We start from the raw sequence: 20299 nt of genomic DNA on the forward strand, positions 1-20299 counted from the left end.
CATCTGTATTTGCAGCGCGTTTTCTAAATGCTGCGCATGTGTTGTGATATTGGTTTAAATGTTTTCTTAATTTGCTTGTATTTTGTTTATTTGCACGTATTTTCTGAAATTGCAGTGCGTTAAGCTCTCATTGCCACCATAGAAGTAACTCTTTACTGGAGTAAAAGTAGAAATACCCGACACAAAACTATTCTAATACAGTAGTACCTCGACTTACGACTGTAATTTGTTCTATAAGAACGGTCGTTTGTTAAAACATTCGTATGTCGAAGCAATTTTTCCCATATTAATTATGAAATCAGGAAGGGTGAAAATAAACAAAATACACAGCACAAACACAGTAAATATGAAAAAATTATCGATAAGCCACGAACCGATGCCGCCGATGCGCCAACTGCAAATTTCCACACTATCTTGGAGCAGTCGGTCACAAGTCGATACAAATTTTCGCGACTATCGCTGCTCGTATCTTGGATTAGTCGTAAGTAGATGCAGTCGTAAGTCGAGGTACCACTGTACAAGTAAAAGCACAACTTTTGCATTTCTACGGAAGTAAAAGTACTTGATCTTAAATTGAAAAAGAAATAGAACAGAAATAGAACAAAACAATTTAAAATACAAAATAATTGAAAATATAGATTTTTTTCCCCAGTTTATTTTTGTATATTACCAAATTTGTATTTCTTTTTTTTAATTGCCTATTTGTTGTGACGTGAGCTGCTGGGACACTGCAACACAGAATGACTCCAGTGAAAGTACCACATTTCTGCTTTGTATATATAAGTTTTGTTTTGTATATAAATACTGCCTCTTATATGTACTTAAAGGTGCAGTGTGTAGAATCTAGTGCCATCTAGCGGTGAGGTTACACATTGCAACCAATGAATACCTCCTCATGCTACTGAGGTCTACTCATGCAGATCCTGCCTACAGTAAAAAAGAAAAAGAAAAACAAAAAAAAAAAGTGTCTGTGGTATCAGTCACACACAAATATAAATTTTAATCTAGATTAAATAATAAACTGATGTGTTTGTGTTACAAATGTAGACCAGTAAAAATTATAGGTATACTCTATGCCTTGAATTGGAGTGGAGTAAAAGGTCGAAAGTCTCTGAAATTGAACGTACTTAAGTACAGTAAAAAAAAGTTATACTTGTACTTAGTTACTTTCACCACTGCTTGATAGCAGCCACATGAACACAGATGAAGTGCATTGGACAGTTCGATATGACGATCTTAATGTCTTTACGAGACTAGTTTAAATGCAGTCGGTTTGAACAGTCATACAATGGTGTAATAGACTAACGCTGGACTCTCGTGGGAACTGGAAAGTAAAAGTTGCGCTGAATGGCAGCTTTTCTATCATTTAATTAAGCGAGGCAAGAAAGAACTTGCACTTTGTTACTTTCCGCCACGTGTGCACGTGTACATCCACGCACGTGTGGGTGCAAATTCCACTTTCCATGGCCATCCATCATCCGAGAGTGACCTTCCCGTTTCGGCGAGCGTGGTAAGGAGACGGTGACGGGGCGCGTGATCACGGTGTAAATGAGGACGTTTGTTTGTCTAAATGCCGGCTTCCCTCGGTGGACGTGTACTGGTGCATCTTTCCTCCTTTTGCGTCCATTGTTTTAGTTTCATTGTTTGATTTGCTGCCATGACAACAAAGCGCGGCGGTCATGTATTCCCCCAGAGCGTCCCAAACAAAAGCCGCGGTGCTGGCGAGGGAATTTTCCGACGCTCTGGTTCTACCCCCTCCTGCTGCGCCATTTACTGAATGACACTGAAATTCACACGCAGGGCCTGTGCTGCCCTGGAAATGGTCAGAGAGAGAGAGAGAGCGAGACTTATCTGTATATACTGTATATGCGTAGGAGTAAACCGACCAGCCGAGGAAGCAGGAAAAATGGGCAAGCGATCTGAATGGCTTTGACGAGGGCCAAACTGTGATGGTTGGACCACTGGGTCAGAGCATCTCCAAAACGGCAGGTCTTGTGGGGTGTTCCCAGTATGTAGTGGTAAGTACCCACTAAAAGTGGTCCAAGGAAGGACAACCGGTGAACCAGCGACAGGGTCATGGACGCCCAAGGTTCATTGATGCACGTAGGGTGCGAAGTCTCGCCCCTCTGGTTCGATCCCACAGAACAACTACTGTAGCACAAAATGAATGCTGCTATGATAGATAGGTGTCAGATCACACAGTGCATCGCTGCTTGCCATACTGAGCCCTGTCCACCGCTGAAAGCACCTACAATGGACACGTGAGCGTCAGAACTGGACCATGGAGCAATGGAAGAAGGTGGCCTGGTCTGATGCTCAAGGAACTATACTGTGCCAGACTCGCCCGGTCTGTTTGACGGTCACGTCTGGCCCAAGTACGTCAAACACAAGAACATCATATCATATCGAACATCGTATTCTTCTACATCATGTGGATGGGCAGGGTTAGGATCCGATCCGATGGAGCATCTGTGGGATGTAATGGAACAACAAGCCTGATCCCTGGGAGCCCCACCTCACAACTTCCAGGACTTAAAGGATCTGCTGCTAACGTCTTGGTGCCAGATACCACAGGACACCTTCAGAGGTCTTGTGGAGTCCATGCCTCCACGGGTCAGAGCTGTTTTGGTGACACGAGGGGGAACTACACAATATTAGTGGTTATTTGTTGTGGTTTTTAATGTTGTGGCTGATCTGTGTGTATTTCAACTATACTACGGCACGGCCCCCATCCCCGCAAATGGAGGGCGATTAAAGAAAGAATCCGCGGTTGGAGAGAGTCCCTGGGTCCGATCCAAACGACCCCGCATATAATCACAGAGCACAGATTCAGGAACCTTGGAACCTCTGAAACATGTAATATCTAACATGACTAAAGTGGACCCTGTGTTTTGCTGCCATCAGCTATATTTTGTTATTATTATTATTATTTAAGTAGGCTTTAACCTTGTCTGTCTTATTTATCTCAAGACAGTTTAGCTTCACATTTTCTGTATATTTTGAAGAGTAATATAATTTTATTTTTTTCCGTTTAAACTTAGATTTTAGATTTTAAACTTAGATTTTATTGTTCACTCTTCAGTTCCCATTAATTAGCTTTGGCCTTGTCAGCGAAGTGTACAGCACGTCTCCCATGCCTTTGCAGGCCTTGGAATCCAATCAAATTGAATTGACAGAAAGAAAGGGAGAGAGTGAGAGAGACAACAGACAAGGAGAGAGAGAGAGAGAGAGAGAGAGAGATGATGGGCGAGGAAGACGGACAGAGGGGGAGACGGGGGAAAGATGGGTGTCTCGGAGAGTGGTGGAGGCGGCGGCAGATGAGAAACCTCTGCCAGTGGTTTCTCTGAGCTTGCGGATCCCACCCGCCCACAGACTCGCCCTCCGTCAGATTAGAGGAATGTCCCCGGAGACCGGTGTGCAAATGTGTTTAAACAATCTATCCTTCATCACTCTCTCCATCTCTCTCCCTCTCTCTCTCCCCCACTCTCTTTCGACCGACCTTCTCGTTCTTTTCTAACCTTCTCTCTCTCTCTCTCTCTCTGTCTCTCTCTCTCTCTCTCTGTCTCTCACACACACACTCTCTCGCTCTCTCTCCCTCCTGACTTTCCTCCCGCACCCTGACGTTGAAGAAAGAGAAAGAGAGAAGAGAGGGATCACTAAACAGCAGGACGGAGGCGAAAGCCGCATTGTGAACATTGCAGGGGTTTGGCACATCCGAAATTAGGGAGTCGGGGAAGGTTGGTTACGATAAGCGGATCAGGAGGAGTAATGTGTTCAAAGCATGATTGTCTGTCTCCACCGTGGACCGCGACAAGGGGGGGAGGCAAAGGGGGGTGGGGGGAGGCATGGGGTGGGGGGTGGGGGGGGTGGCATCGGAGCAGGGGTCTGCATATCCCATCTGCAAAACACAAGATTATGGGAGACAATGGGAGGCAAAGCCACCGCCACTGGATTTCCAGGGACACATGCACTCAGCGTGGTGCATAGAGAGAGGTACTAATGTTGTGGACCCAACTGCGGATACAACAAACACACACACACACACACACACACACACACACACACACACACACACACACACAAACACTCCAACATCATCACAGGGGAACCGGTGTCCCTGTTTTCTGCTCACCTCTCGTGTAGAACGTAGGTAGGTTCCAGTCTATCCCCCAAACTGGACACCCAGCTCCACCCCTCCATGGGGGACAAATCCACAATCTGCATTTTGCCCAAAACTCACTCCACTTCTCAGCCAAAATGAACACGATGCCACGGCAGTCCGACTTTGATGGAGGAATCTTTTTGGGTGTGTTTTCAAGTTTGCTTTATCGTTGCTGTGCCGCAGTGTTGTTACCGGTGTTACACCCAAATGGGTGACCTGCAGAATTGTGTGACACTGAAGATGAACAGTTTTGATCGTGATTCAAGTCACTGATTTAAGAGTTTTGAGATTGCCTGCATTTCTCCAGCAAAGCACTGTGTTCCGTGTGGTGTTCTTTTATAGAAATGAGCAGAAAAACATTTTTGGCAAGTCCTTCCAAAATCTTTGTTCTTCAGTACACTAAAGGGTATAATTTATGTATACATTTTCTTGCAGCGAGTTTCCATCTTTTCATCTTTAAGATGTGTGGTAAACACCGGAAAAATAGTGTCACACAATTCGGCAGGTTACCCTTTTGGATGGAACAACATGGAAAAAACAAGGAATTTAGCCATGAAACCAATTACTTTTTTTATTTATAACTCCTTGAGTTTGCAAAGCAAGCCTGCCGTTGCGTCATGCTGTGTCTGGAATATGAAGTCATCTTTTGCATGGAACACAGATTGTGGATTCGTCCCCCACTGCTTGCCTCGGACTACTGAGTGATGGAGCCTCGAGTTTGGAGTAAAATATGGAACCCAGCAAGGTACCACATAAGGGGTGAGCATCAACCAACTAATGTAATTCCTCAATTCAGATTTTGGATGAAATCCTTCTTTCTCTTAGACCGGTTTTATGTTCATTAACTAAGCAGAAGACACGACTGCCGATAAGTGTAATTCAAATATGCTGTTGTCAGCCCGTTGTTTAATGGCAACTAGGCGCAAAATAGTCACTGGCAACAGTTCAGGGCAATCATTGGAATACGGGCCAAAGAAATCCAATGTGATTAATCACAGCACGGTGGATAAAAACATCATCCCCCACGAAGGAAAGAGAAATATGTAATATGATGTTTTCTTTCTGCTCTCTTTTCACCAGCGATCTGATCCAGTATTGAGTTGAACGGCTGAAAAATCCGCTTCGTAATTAGATTCCAACCCAATTCCAGTGGTCTCCAATCTGTGATCCCAATAGACGTGGCGTTCAGGTGATGTGACCCAAAGACCTGGAGGTTGTCACTGCAGCCGTCGCGCATTTCCTGTTACATTAACATGCGAGGAAAGGAATTGCGAAGAAAATTTGACTCGACGTGCGCCGAAGTCAGTCATTAGCGCGGATGTCTAGGCCATCGCAGAACGGGTGACTCATCCAGCTCGCAAAAAGGTTATTTAGCCCCATTCATGAAACTGATAGGGTTTCATGACGTTTACAAGAGAAGCTTTTAGTCAAATGGGCTTGTGTCTGTGTGTGTGTGTGTGTGTGTGTGTGTGTGTGTGTGTGTGTGTGTATTTACATGTTACACAATTAACACGGATCCATTCAACACAAGACGAGCGGCACCCTGGAGCGTCTTCCGGCGTCCGTTGGTACCTTTTCAAAGTCAAGCAGCCCTTTTTTTTCCCACTCCTCCTGCCATCAATTAAAGCCCATAATTTCACTCAAGGCAGCCGCTGTCCACGGCCTAATTTCAGAAATCAGAAATGTCATTAGCGAGGCCGTTTGAACAGTGAATCATTCCAGAGGATGAAAAGCCATCGCTGCCTCTCAGCGTTGATGAGCGTTGAGCGGGCCAATTTAGACTCGGCACAATAATAATGACGCGCGTGGCCAAGACACGGCGAACGTGATGAAGGATGCAAAGACCTCTTCTGTCCTTCTGATCTGCAAGGTCTTTGAGGCCGACGACGTGTAGAGCGATAAAAGACACTTCTCCACACTAAATTCGGGAAGTATGGACGTGTTGCATCTGACGTCTCAAACGTACTGGCCGCCGTATTGCCCGTTAAACATCCAACTGCGTACTGAGAAACAAAACATGAAGATAAACACTGGCTCACTTGACTCCGGGTTCTTCAAAGCACTGGCTCACTTAACCATTCTGATTCACCGGCTATCTTGACCAAGGATTCGTAAGCACCACCTCAACTTGACCATGGGTTCGGGTCACCCGCTTACTTGACCATGGATTGGATAATACTGACTCATTGACCATGGATTCCAAATCACCGGCTCACTTGACCATCGATTGGTCAACAATGACTCACTTGACCGTGGATTCCTAAACACCGGCTCACTTGACCGTGGATTCCTAAACACCGGCTCACTTGACCGTGGATTCCTAAACACCGGCTCACTTGACCATAGATTCCTAAACACCGGCCCACTTGACCGTGGATTCGGAATCACCGGCTCACTTTAGCGCAGTCTTCACAGTTGTGAAAACTCTGATGCCTCGTAGACGGTCGATAATGTTCTGATTCAGGTTGGCTCTGTTAATGTCCTCGAGGGTCTTTTAAACTCAGATGTCTTGACGACAACGCTGTCGTGCACGGGGGTCACGTGACTGCACCACCCCCACCGGGTTTTTATTTGATCGTCATTTTGCCATTTGCGTTTTTCAACATGGCCTCTAAATTGATACCACGCCATGATCACTGACATAACTTCACTGAGAGACAACAACTGCAGCCCTCATGGAGCGCGGGAACCAAGGTTTAGATAACAGAGCCGGGTGCCCGACACTCCCGCAGGAGGTGAGGTTGGGTATTTTGGGAGCTGGTGAGGAGAAAAGGGAAAGGGAGAGAGAGCGAGAGAGAGAGAGAGAGAGAGGGCGAAGGATAACAGTGCTTTAGAACAGCAGGTAGTAAGAGGCGGCGAATAACACCTCACCACACACAATATGTGTTTGCATAAGTTGCTCCATCGGCGTGCATTGTGTGTTTTCCTGCGCGTGTATTCCTGGAGATACTCATCGTCGCTGCCGGCTTGTGGGCGAGCTGAGACGTTTCGAAAAAAAAAAAAAAGGAGTGAATGATGAAGAGATGAAGTGGCGCGTCCCCTGCGGCCCGGGGGTGATGTGATGTGGGTGTAATAGATTAAAGTGGCGTCCCATTAGAGCGACTCACTCTAGCCGCCGGCAGGAATCTCAGGTAGCACTTCACACCGCGGAGGTTGGAGGATGTAGGCCGCCCAGGACACACACACACGCACACACACAGACACACACACGTGGGGGGGGGTGGGGGGTTGATGGCAGCACTACAAAGTCGGCTTCCTGTCCGGTCCCATCTTTCCTCTGTGTGGTCCAGCTCAGCTTAGCGGCCGGGACACGCTCATTGTGCTCCGTGCTGAATTGACTCTGAGTGCCACAATGCGGTGTCTGTGCAGGTGGAAAGGGGAGTTTGGGGCTTTTTTGGGGGGTTGCCGGGGAGAATCCGCTTCGGGTGCCAGTCAACGCCACCACCCCACACACACACATACACACACACACACACACACACAAACACACACACACACGCACACACTTACAACAACAACAAAGACGTTGTTAGAGCTGCTTGCCGGTCACAAGCAGACGGAACCATCTACAGAGCGTTGCCGTGGACCGCTACTAGGGGGCAGTCAAAAAGCACCAAACTCCCCCTCCAAATGATTGTGACGATTGAAGAGCCAAGAAATGGCAAATACCAAAACAGGACAAAACTATTACAGAACTAACTAATAATTAATGATTTTATGCTTCTTTTCTTTTTTTCTCTCATCACTATTATAAACCGCTCTTTCGCGACTAAGGTGTGTTGGCTATTTTGTGGAGTCCAGTTGAGTTTTCGGAGTGACTTAACCAACTGGAAGACTAGTGTCACCAACTGGAAGTTCAGAAGGGCAACTCAAAGTGGTCATTGGTCCCTGATCCCATCCCATACCTTTTAGCTGGCAGGTTTTAAGAAACAGCCATTCAGTGGGGTTTCCATTATGCATGTGCTCGCCATAAAATTATTTTAACACACATACTGCGTTTAATATTCCATATTTATTTATTTATTTATTTATTTATGTTTCAATTGTTGGGTGGCAGGGTCCCCAACCACAAAAAAATCCCGACTACCTCAAATGACCAAAAATCAATCAATCGATCGGAAGAAGGAAAACTCTGGGGACGATACAGTGATGTCTCAAATGGAAGACGAGGGTAAAACCCAAACCTTGGAATTCTGGGACTTCTTGTAGTGCATCCATCGACCCAACACAGAGGATCTGATGGGTGATGGATTTCCACATTAACAACACGGAACATCTGCCTTTTAGGCTCGTTTGATCTCTGGGCGTCTGTCTTTGAGGATGAGCATCCTCTGATGTGGGAGCAGGAGGGTTTTGGAGGTTTTGGAGTTTTTTTGGGGGGCTTTTCGGCTCCGTTAAGGCGCTGTTTCCATGTCCATGTATTTGAACTCACACGACTTAGAACTAGAGATACGTCTGTTTTTTTCATTTTTATTTCTACGGCTACGTTTAGGGTCAGGCTTTGATTTTCCTCACTAGCGATAAATGATTCATTATCGAAATCGGAATCCGTTTTTTTTTTAAACCACCGAGTATATTTTTGTGTACGAGGAATTTGTCCTGGTGAGGGTTGGTGAGTTTCTCTACAGACAATTGGTGTAATAAATAAATAAACAAATACATAAATATGTAAATAATAATAACAATAATAATAACGACAATAATAATTACAATAATACTTAAAACAAACAAAATTGGATTCAAATAGCCAAATATACAGAAATAGACAAAAATACATATCATAAATAACAACACAAATATACAACAAATATATCATATAAATATACTGAATATACAAAATGTGATTCTACCTGTATGCACAGGATACATTGTTCGTATAGATATATAAGCTATCAATGGTCAATTATTATAAACGTGTTAAGTTAGTGATTGGTATTGGTATCATGCATTATGGTAATATTGGTATTCTAAAGTTTGTGAAAATCTCCCCATTCAAATCAATTGGTTTAAATTAAATTTTGTGTAGCACAAAATAATTTGGACAATCGTGCTCCGGGATACGATTCAATAGATTAATTCATTCGTCATACGAGCAAGAAAAAGCATGAGACCTGGTTGAATATTATAGGGCATGACAGGGATTTCAGACCCCTACAGCCTCTCACAGATTACAAAGCATCAGCCTGGCTTGAATCATAATTTTTAGTTTTTTTTCTTCCGCTAATAAGTGTTTTTGTGCTAATTGTGTTCAAAGTGCTCTCTATTGCAGCGCTGTAGTGGGAAGAAAGGCCTCCAGTAAAAATGTAATTCCAAAATAAGCAGCGAGCTTCAAGTTACGTAGAGAGACCCCCACGGAATAGACATGTGGTGGCGTAGATTGAGGAAATATAGTGTAATACTGTATGTTAGTGAAAACACATTTAAATATTAAATATTTTCTTTTATTATTCCCTACTGTTTTTATATTATTGTATTATAATAAAATGTTATTTCTAAACAATCTCTCGATGCCATTGTCATGTAATTGTACTTAGTAATTACACGCTAATTGACATAAATTAGTAATAATTTTTATTTTCTAAAATTTTCCATCACCCATTTTTCCTGTTATTCAATATCTTTACTATCATTCTATTTTTCAATGTATTTTAAATATATTCTAAATGATCTCTTAATGGTATTGCAACATAACAAAGGTTAATTGGCACCAATAAAAGAAAATTAATAAGTTTCTCATCCAAGTCATGTTAGACATAAAGAGATATAGAAGATACATTTCTGTTGCATAAGAGGAGATAGAAGCGATCGGTTGCCACGGATACACACACACTATAAAATGATCCCCTCCATCATGTTCCTCACGGTGACAACAAGCGACATCTCACATCTCTTCACGTTTCCTTCTGTTCTGCGCTTCGATCATGACCTCATCGCCGCTTCCGTTCAGATTGCTGCGGCGCTTAGATTAATTGTCGTCATGAATTTAACCAAATTCCCGGTGGGACGCAAGCGGTAAAAACCCGAACCCTCCTCCTCCTCCTCCGCCTCCTCCTCCGCCTCCATTCAGCATCAGTGCCGGTGCCGGTGAAGGTGCACATTTCCATATCAAAGTGTCGAGGCTCCACGTCGCCGATTCCAAGCACGTTCTGTTGTGACGTTGAAGAGTAGCGCGGCGTGGCGGGGAGGAAACGCTGAACCCCCCCCCACACACACACACATCACAAGACATCCAGACCATAATATACTTCCACCACCTCTGTAATTCACTACTGCGCTCTATTGTGATGAGAGCATCATGAAAATGTTTCAAATTCCACTTAAAATACTTAAATCATGGAAACTCTTTCTTGTATTGCAAGAAATTGCGACAAAACAATCACAATAAGATGAAGGTTATACAAATGTCAATCTGTTAATACTGTTTATATTGCTGCATATTCATACTCACTCTGTTAATACTGCTAATACCGCTCTGTATATACTTTAGTGCATCCATATCCATTCTGTAAATACTGCTCTTACTGTATCTATTTTAGTGCATTCATATTCATTATGTCAATACTGTTAATTCTATTCATACCGTACATATTTGCAGTAATATATCCATACCCACTACGGTTAACTCCATTTATATATTATTCATATACTTTGATTTTATACATACGCTGCACTTTACTGCTTCTCTTGCACTTCTGGTTCGATGCTAAACTGCATTTCGTCATCTCTTTACTTTGTGCAATGACAATAAAGTTGAATCTAATCTGATCTAATCTAAAGGCTTCACACTGAAAGTCAGAACTATTGGTAGTGATGAAAGGTTCAACTCTATTTTTGAGATTCGGTTCTTCTCGAGTTACACGGTAAAAAGAGTCGTACAACTTTCAACTCTTTGCTCGTTTGGTTCGGTGTAACGCATGGCGAGGGAGGGAGGACTTCCTGAACTATGAACGAGAGTCAGAAGGAGAGTCGGTTCGGCTCCAAGTTGTGAATGGAATCCTCACAAGTATCGTTTTGTCAAAATGATTTATTTCGTCGGAATGCGAAATTGAGACCTTTTTTCAATCCTCAATTTAGGCCTCTACAATTGTTTGTGAGTCAAAGTCACTCGTTTAACCACTCTTTGTGATTGACACACTCGATTTCTGACACATTTAAAAGATTTGTTCACCAAAACCGACTCGCTATAGTATACTGCATCACTATCCAATAGTCGGCCATCATAATAAAAACAATAAATATACCTGCAGGCACCAATGCACGGGGTTCAGGTTAATCGCATTTGTCACATATTACAATTTTCCGAGATCCCATGGAACGCAGTGCACCGTGTATTTCTCGCCATGCGACAGCCCCCCCAGAGCCACACCCTGCGCATACAGTATATAACAAATTGGATAATGATGTCACAAAGTGTCCACTAGCCCAGCCGGCTCCATCACCACATCACGCTCCGCCGACTTTCGGCTACTTCCAGTAGACTGGCAACGGTCTTTCACAAATTCCTGCTCCAACTATAAACGGATGTGGACCGCAAAATGTCTGAATCCAAGGACACTCCATTGATGTCCTTGGGTTCGGTGGTTCCTGGGGGTTAGACCCTTAATAAACACAGTTCTAGAAAGCGTCAGAAAGCAGGTTGGGAAACACTGGAGGTAATTCAATATCCGTCGACACGTTCGCCCAGTTTGAGGAAACCCGGCTGATATCCAGCGCATACGGCGTCGAGTGGGATAAAAAACTGGGTCACGTCCGAGAAGAGGAAGAGGTAAAATAATTCGCTCAGTCAGACGCCAACGACCGACCATTCCTCTTCCTGTGGAGATTTCCCCCATGGCCTTTCAGATCTGATTTGACTCTCCCCCAGTCAGGCCCTGACACATTAGCACGTCTTCTCATTAACTCAGAGTTTTCTCATTACCCCCTCTTGAACCCATTTCCATTTTTTCCCCCGGAATACATATATATATATATATATATATATATATATATATATATATATATATATATATATATATATATATTCCAAGTTTTTTAGGGGCCGAGAGACACGAAGGGTTCATCCGGTGTTTGGTCCGTCGGGCGTGTCCGGGCTGTTGGAAAACGCCGACGCGGCTTCTCGTCGTTCTTTCTGTCTTTCTTCCGCCTAAACCCCCCCCCCCTCCAAAAAAAATGTAAATTAATCTGTAGGATTTAGCCTGACATTTAATCACTGTCTGTTCCTGAGTTATGATTATGATATGATTTGTTGGAGCGGCTTTAACTCGCAGAGCAGCTATTCATTCACGCAAGATCAAAGATTTGTCTTTTAACGAGATCTTAATTCACATCCTTACATGGGGCTTAATGGGGAATTTAACTAAAAGTTACTTATAATTATGTGTATATAATGTGATTATTCCGCATTCACAACAATATATCACAATATAATATGATGTCATATAACATTATCATACAAGGAATTTGTCATGAGGTTTGCCACAAACTGTACAGATAAATAATATAAAATAAAGCTTAATCTGAAAGAAATGACACAAAAATAGCCAAAGGCGCAAAAACAGCCAAATATCCAAAGAAAATGGCCAAATAACTAATACAAAAAAATGAAATAAAATATATATTTTTTTACAGATGCACAACAATAGCCAAATTGCAAAAACAGTGTCAATTTAAAAAATAAAAACAGATTATACAAAATGTGATTCTATGCACTGGATAAATTAAGTTAAAAGGCACTCGCTGGGTTTGCAATAGGTTCCTCGTGTTGGCTATGGGTATTAAATATAAATATAGATGATGCATTGTACTTTATGAATAAATATACAATATGAATACAACAAAGTATCGATACATCTGTCCCAGAAAGGATGACAAAAAAACCCAAAAAGGGTCAAATTAGCGCAACAAAAGTACCGTAATGAATGGAATAGAAGGTGGTGGTCAATCGGTAGGCATGTTGTTGTTATTTTTATCCCACTTAATTAAATGACTCGGAGGTCGGGTTCTTTGTGGGTTTTTTTTTAGTTTTTGTTTTTTTCTATTTCCGCTGCAATTTCTTTTTGCGCAGCATGTTTATGCAGGTTTTCCATCTTTGGATTGCCAATTACTTGAGGATTAGATTGAGTTACGGCGGCTCATGGTCTGGGCTGTCGTCCTAATTGTGGTGATGCAGCGTGTTGAGATGGAAAGTGGCGTGTCTCTCTTTCTCTCCATCCTCATCCCGACTCCGGTGAGAATTTTGGCTAATGAAGCCCGGTGTCCACCGTCCTCCTCCACCTGTGCATGTGTTTCCCCTGAGATATCTATTGTTTGCGTGCATGCATGGGTGGTGCCAGCCCTTCCATCCATCCATCGCGAGAGCCTTTTAATTTATTTATCTTCTACTTAGCTCTACCCTTTTTCTTGGAATGAATAACGTGCCGATCCTGTTGAGCTGGGCGTATCTGCTGTTTCTTTGAAGTTGTAGTTACTTCCAAGGAGGTGGAAGGATCTGTACGCAGCCATTTTACTTATTGTAAGTAAAAATACTCCAACAGATAATTACTCCCGAATCATTTAGAAGATGAGTTCTTATGAACTAATTGTTTGCGAGTCGTGCGTCACTGCTAAGGATTAAGGGAAATCAGCTCAGTGTTGGAAAAAGCACTCAGAGCTTTTTACTGAAGTGAAAAGTATATTTGGAAATTTCTATTTAAGTAAAAGTATAGAAGTTACTAGCTCTTAAATATACTTAAAGTAACAGAAGTAAAAATACTTGTCATATCCAGTGCTCTGATATAACAGATTCTAGATATTTGAAATATAGTTAAAAAAAAACACATATACACAATATGAAATGTAGTAGAGTAAAAAGTAGAGATATTTGAAATGTAATAGAGTAAAGAGCAGAGATATTTGAAATGTAGTACAATGAAAAGAAAATATATTTACTTTTGAATGTTGTGGGGTCAAAGTCCAAGGTCTCCAAAAACTTATTTAATTAACTGAAGTGAACATAGATTCTTGAAAAAATGTACTTGAGTGCAGTAACTAAGTACTTATACTCTGTTACTACCCAGAGGAGCACCTGCATGCAAATACATTGGAAGTCCGTAAAAAAAAAAAAGGACACCATTTTTTGATAGTATTTTTAAAGTATTTGTACTTCTCTACTTTCCAAAGCTGGTTCCCTGTATGTGTTGTATCAGCGGCAGTGTCTCAGTATTGGAATACATCTCTGGGGAGTCGTGTCTCTCTCCCTCTCTCTCTCCCTCTCGCTCTCGCTCGCTCTGTTTTTTCTCTCTCCGTCCTCAGAAGTGATTGAAGGAGACAAGGGTGTATTTCCTGTTTTAGAATCTTATTGCCGCGGTCCAGACAGTTGCATCTGGCTCACTGTAATCAAACCAATCACTGTGCTTGATGGTCAATGATTGCTTTCAGATTGGCTCGGCTACACACAGACATCGCTCCTTTTTTTGCTCTTTTTTTCCCTCCACCCTTTCTTTTTACAGACACCTGCTCTGGGTGGTGGCTGTGCTGCAAAAGCTCATGGTGATGGAAGGGAAGAGAGGGGAAGAGGAGGAACGGGAAGGGAGGGGAAGGGCAGAGGAGGGAGAGAGGGGAAGGGAAGGGAAGGGAAGAGAAGAGGAGGGAGGGGAAGAGGAGGGAAAGGAAGGGAAGAGGAGGGAAAGGAAAGAGAGGGGGAGAAACATCTGTCATAGTCATAGCTCTGAAACCCGCCACTGCAAAGAAACGGTTCATCCACAGCGGTTGGACTCTACTTAAAGGGTGAGAACATTGAAACACAAGGTTGAGGGAGAAAGAATACTGATCATCGGTAGAGCTTAGTTTTAGTTAGTTGTCAACTATTCAATTAATCGCCAACTACTTTGATAATTGAGTAATCGTCATTAAAGAAGATTATTGCCAAATTCTCTGATTACATCTTCTTAAATGGGAATATTTTCTGGTTTCTTTCATCGTGTATGACAATAAAATGAATATCTTTGGGTTGTGGACAAAACAAAACAATTGAGAACATCGCCTCTACCAGGCTTTGGGAAACAGTGATCGACATTTTCTGGCATTTTCCGACCTTAAAATAAAATAATTAACGCATTCATCGATAATGGAAATAATCATAGGTTTCAGCTCTAATATCGGGACTAAAGCGCCCTCAAACAAACTACATCCAAGGCATCTTCGAGGGACTCCAAAAAACTAGGCGTGTGTTGAAAACCCCACGGAACTCGGATCGTTAAAAGTCAACTGTGAGCGAATGCCGTCAGTCTTTCAAATTGATCTTATATTGAGAGCAGAGCTTTGGCCAATCGCTGCCCAATCTGGGTCAATCGGAGAGCGTGCTCGCGACATCCCATTCCAGTTCCAGTCCAATGACCGCAAATTAAGGTTTGGGTGAAAAAACACCAAATTTACTTGAAATACCTTGCCAGCCCCAGCCTCCGATCCGTAGCCTTTTTTGGAGGATGAAGAACCTGGTTGCGATCACCCTGTTGCTCCACATGAAAGAATCTTATGCCAATCGCTCAGGTCGACGCCCGGTGATGTAACTATAAGGTTTAGGTTTCGAAATAGCAGAGTTCCCCTTTGAATACGACATTGTCTCCAGCCCGGTGCACAGTGAAGTGGGATGACTGGGTCGACCGCTGATCCCTCACCTGGTTTTACCGCCCTGAAAATGCTGCCAAACTCAACCAGGAGGGGAGCGCTATTTACGGCATCCGAGCCAACGCCACGTCGCGTGGACACCAGGGGGAGGCTCTTGAGGGAGGAAACGACATTGCGTCTTCCTTTAAATACATGCGTGTTTGACGTCGTCTTGTTGAAAGCGGTCTTCTACACCTCATTGCGCAGCAAAATATTTGCAAATCACTTATTGTTTTCTCTCATTACCAGTCGTCGAACCCAACCAACGTCTCCTCTTTTCACTCCCCGTCTATAAAAAACCAAGCACATTTTATTGTTCGACACAGCACACCGGCAGCTGGTTCCACTCGACGTCTCAGGCTCAGCAACAACACCCCGCCGAAAAAAGGCCTGGGGTCGGGAGATAGCATGGCTGCTGCCAGGGCGGCGGGGGCGGCCGCAGTGGAGGCTAACGGCTAACCGCTAGCGTGTTAGTCAATCTGAAGCACACAGAAAGGCGAATGTCTCTCGTCTCTCGACCGCGGGGCAGCAGAGCGTGGCCGCAGGGCGAGCTCTTCCCGTCTCACATGAGAGCGCAGGAAACCGGCGGAGGCTCGTGTCTTCCTGTCTTCCTGTCCGCCGGTCTCTCGCAAACCACCGCATTTCAAGCCCCCCTTTTGTCTTTCGGACTAAGTGACCCTGAGGCGGTGTGCCAGAGAGATGCGGGGGGGGGGGGGGGGGTGGTCGAGGTAGAACATGGGAACCGCTAAGCTGTTGCTCTTGTACAGGAGAGGTGGAGGGGTGGAGGAGGGCGTGGAGCTGTCTGTTGAACCGAGTTAGGGCATCTTGACTTTCTCACGCCGAGGTGCCAAGACATCATCTGCACCTGGAACTGAAGTGTGTCCTCGTAATGACGCCACTTAATGTAATATGTTTCCAAAATGTAATAGAGTTGTCTTAACCATTACGTTTTCCACCCTGGTACACACTATGTGTACAGTTTATCTTATGTTTATTTACAAAAGTTTGCACAATATCCTATTTGTGAAAGAATGTGAGTTGCTGATACAGAGGTTTGTTTATTATACATTTTTTGGTTTATTGTATATTGCCATTATTTCCTATTGTTTTGATGTGAGATGTCATAATGCCGCAATTTATTCATTCATTCATTCATTTTTTTTGCACTTTGGCAAATTATTACATAATGCCTTGATGAATGAGTGCGGCCTTCCCATCGATTACCGTTTGGTTCCATCAATCAAAGCAAATTAGAAGACAACTCAATATCTACAATCTTCTCTCCCCACCAGCCTTTGGACTACGAGTCCAAGAAGGCCTACACCTTCAAGGTGGATGCCTCCAACGCCCACTTGGACCCGCGCTTCCAGAGCTTCGGGGCCTTCAAAGACACGGCCACGGTGAAGATCAACGTGCTGGACGTGGACGAGCCGCCGGTGTTCAACAAGCCGTCGTACCTGATGGACGTGTACGAGGACACGCCGGCCGGGACCATCATCGGGGCAGTGACGGCGCAGGACCTGGACGGCAGCAGCAGCCCGGTCAGGTAAGGCTTCAAGCACTCTATCGGTATCCAATGATCCGTCGCTTAACGCCGGCGATCTAATAAAACTTGAATGGTGGAAGAACAATAGGATTGGAGTGCCTGTTTAAAAATGAATGAGAGGTTTTCTTCTGTTTGAGCTCCCGCCCAACTGTTTTCAAGGCTTTTTTTGAGGTTTCATCACTCGAGGACATTGCCCTTGCACAAATGGTAAAAATACATGTTGCGTTATTTGATTCTGAATATTTCATTCCGGAAGAAAGCGCGAGAATAGACAAAGCACGGATTTGTTGGCATCATTCCATTGTGTTAGACCCTCAAATCATCTCTCTCTGGCGCTTCAATTATTCATCAGCATCCAAAGTTGACATTGTTCATTGCAGCGGCATCAGAGGGCATTCTCCACTTCTAAACAATAGAGCCCATGACCCATCATGCATAGGGAATTATGCTTTTAGACTTTGACTCTGCAGACTATTTAACAGTACAACTCTGAGTTACATCTCCAACTGGGCAACGAAAGGCACCATGAATACTGCAACGCTGATTGATCTCAAAGAGCTTCTGAAAGTTCAAAGTTGTTGTTTTTTTGTTTTTTTTCCACCCATTAATCTGAAATAGCAACACGGGTGACTACACGTTTTCAAAGTACATTACTGTTGCACAGTGAACTGAGGGCAACGCTCTGCGGTCTGGACTCGCGTTACAACTGAAAGGAGGAGATAACGCCAGCACTAATTAATTTCCATATCGTACCGAGTCCAGACGCAGAGTCCTGAGATCCCTTTCTCATAGCTCGTAATTTCCCCTCATCCATCTGGAAAGATAGTGTAGAGATAAAACCACTAAAGGGCTAAGATGTTCTTTTTTTTTTTTTTTTTTTGCTGTAAGAAAGGCAGTCATCCTGCCGCTAGCGGTCAAGTGGCCGGAAAACAACAAATCATTGCTCAAGAGCCATCGCTCAATGACAATTTAGCCAACAATAGAATTAAACCTGTGACTTCCATGGTCTAATATTAAACCCCCAAGGACAAAGGGCTATCGTCTTCACCTTCGTCTCGTGAAAGGTGAAATAGTAGTCTGTCCTTGTGGATTCAACATTAGACGAAGGTGATGACTATAGCCTCCTGTTTACTCCGTGAGATATCCTATAAGCTCACTCGCAGAGCCAATGGTGGCTTTGCGACCTTAAAAATGTGCGCTGAAAAGCCTTCGATCACCGAATCCGGGGAAGGCCCTCTGTCAGTTCTACTGCCGCAATGCACCGTCGGCTACGATTGGTCAACAAACATCACGTGACTGGTGACGTATATTACGTACTTCCAATAGGTCCGCTTTCTGGCAGCTCATAAGTAGCGGTGACCAGCAGTTGTAAATAATTTTTATACTTGTTTTCTACTCTTTTCCATTTTTCTCAAAGGTTTGGAGAAAGTTTGGGAAAGATTGTGCCTGTTTTTTCTCTCACCTCCCCCCGGCTCGAACGAACCGCAAACCCCCTCCGCTCCTCCTCATGGGGCGGAGCCGGTTGCACTCAGGATGCCGGCCTTTGAGGGAAACGCTTCATGCACCAGTGGTCGCACAGTCGTTTGCACACTAGGACCTCAGATTAGGCGAGATAGCGGCCATTTCATTTCCATATCCTACCGAGGTCCGGCCTCATTCGTCTGGAAAGATAATGTCGAGATAAAATCGCTGTCGCTGACCCCTGGGCCACAACAGAAGGGACCACGTCAGCGACATGAAAGCGTGGCGTCATTTGACGATCTGTCTACTTCATCCGGGTCCGTCTTCACTCCGTCCACAGCATAAAAGCGTAAACAGCATTCTGTTCAAATTTCTCAACTTTCAATGGGTAAGTGAATTAAATGAATCTTTCATTTTCAACCTGTTACTTTTCATTTTATCTGCATTTGGAGTCTGTTTATTAACCTAGTTGGATTACTTCCTGAGTTTAGCGTTCAATGTTTACGCATCAGCTTCTGGCTTGAATACAACGCTTTTTAGCACTGGAATGAGTAATAATCTATAAATATTTTGCAGCCATTAACAGCAGGAAGGCAGTGCCGGTTCTTCTCCGTGGGTCCGAAGGAGAAGGCACTGGGACGGCAGCTGTGGGTTCGTCCCATCAACCAGGGGAGGATGCAGGACAGTTCCACAATTTATATACTGTATATGTATTTATTGAGCGTTTTCTGTCATTAAGTGTTTTCTGATTATTTTTGTTATCAGTTATTTGAGTTTTGATTATTAAACGAAGAAAAACATGAAATGGATATATTATTGTACATTTGATGAAACATATTAATTGTTTCATAACTTGTGAATAAATCACCAGATTTCTACAGTACAGTATACCAGGCCAATAAAATTTATAAAACTACTGCCCAAGTATTCAGTAAAATATGAAGTCTATTCCTGGGCGAGATATTTGTTTTGCTGCTGGAATGAAAATATTTTCTTTTCATAACTGAGGTTTAATTTCTTGTGGGGTAAAAATGTACGGAACACACATCAGCGAGATATATATATATACTACTCACAAAAAGTTAGGGATATCCAGCTTTCGGGTGAAATTTCAGGATGAACCTAAAATGTACTATAACCTTTACAGGTGAACTTAATTTGACCTTCTCTAAACTTTTGAATGCACTTGTCCAACTGTTCAATGTTTCAGTACTTTTTGCACAACTTGCTGTTCTCTAACAAGAGCTGAACGGCAAAATTCACAACAGGTGTTTGATCCATGAATCGACCAATACATTTCCTGGTTCAATTAGAATTGGTATTTAAACAGTCCTCTTCATCATGCTGTTCACATTTTGACATCATGAGACCAAGACGACACCTAACAATTGATCAACAGTACCTCGCCGTTACGAGGCTTCAAACAGGATGTTCTCAGAGGGAAGTGGCCACTGAGCTTAGAGTGTCACAGAGTGTCATCAGCAGCT

General features: G+C 43.4%; 1 protein-coding gene across 1 annotated transcript in view; it reads left to right on the forward strand.

Moving 5' to 3' along the window:
- The window catches only part of LOC307245043 (cadherin-12-like), a gene marked incomplete at both ends in the record, with an annotated part of 103251 nt that overhangs the window by 46533 nt on the left and 36419 nt on the right, over nt 1-20299 (forward strand). Inside the window, one exon of the mRNA XM_080020454.1 lies at nt 17098-17351. Within this exon, the coding sequence (XP_079876580.1) occupies nt 17098-17351 (254 nt within the window). The remainder of the gene's footprint in view (nt 1-17097; nt 17352-20299) is intronic.

This window comes from Zeus faber, assembly GCF_960531495.2.
Source record: "Zeus faber genome assembly, chromosome: 19".
NCBI lineage: Eukaryota > Metazoa > Chordata > Actinopteri > Zeiformes > Zeidae > Zeus > Zeus faber.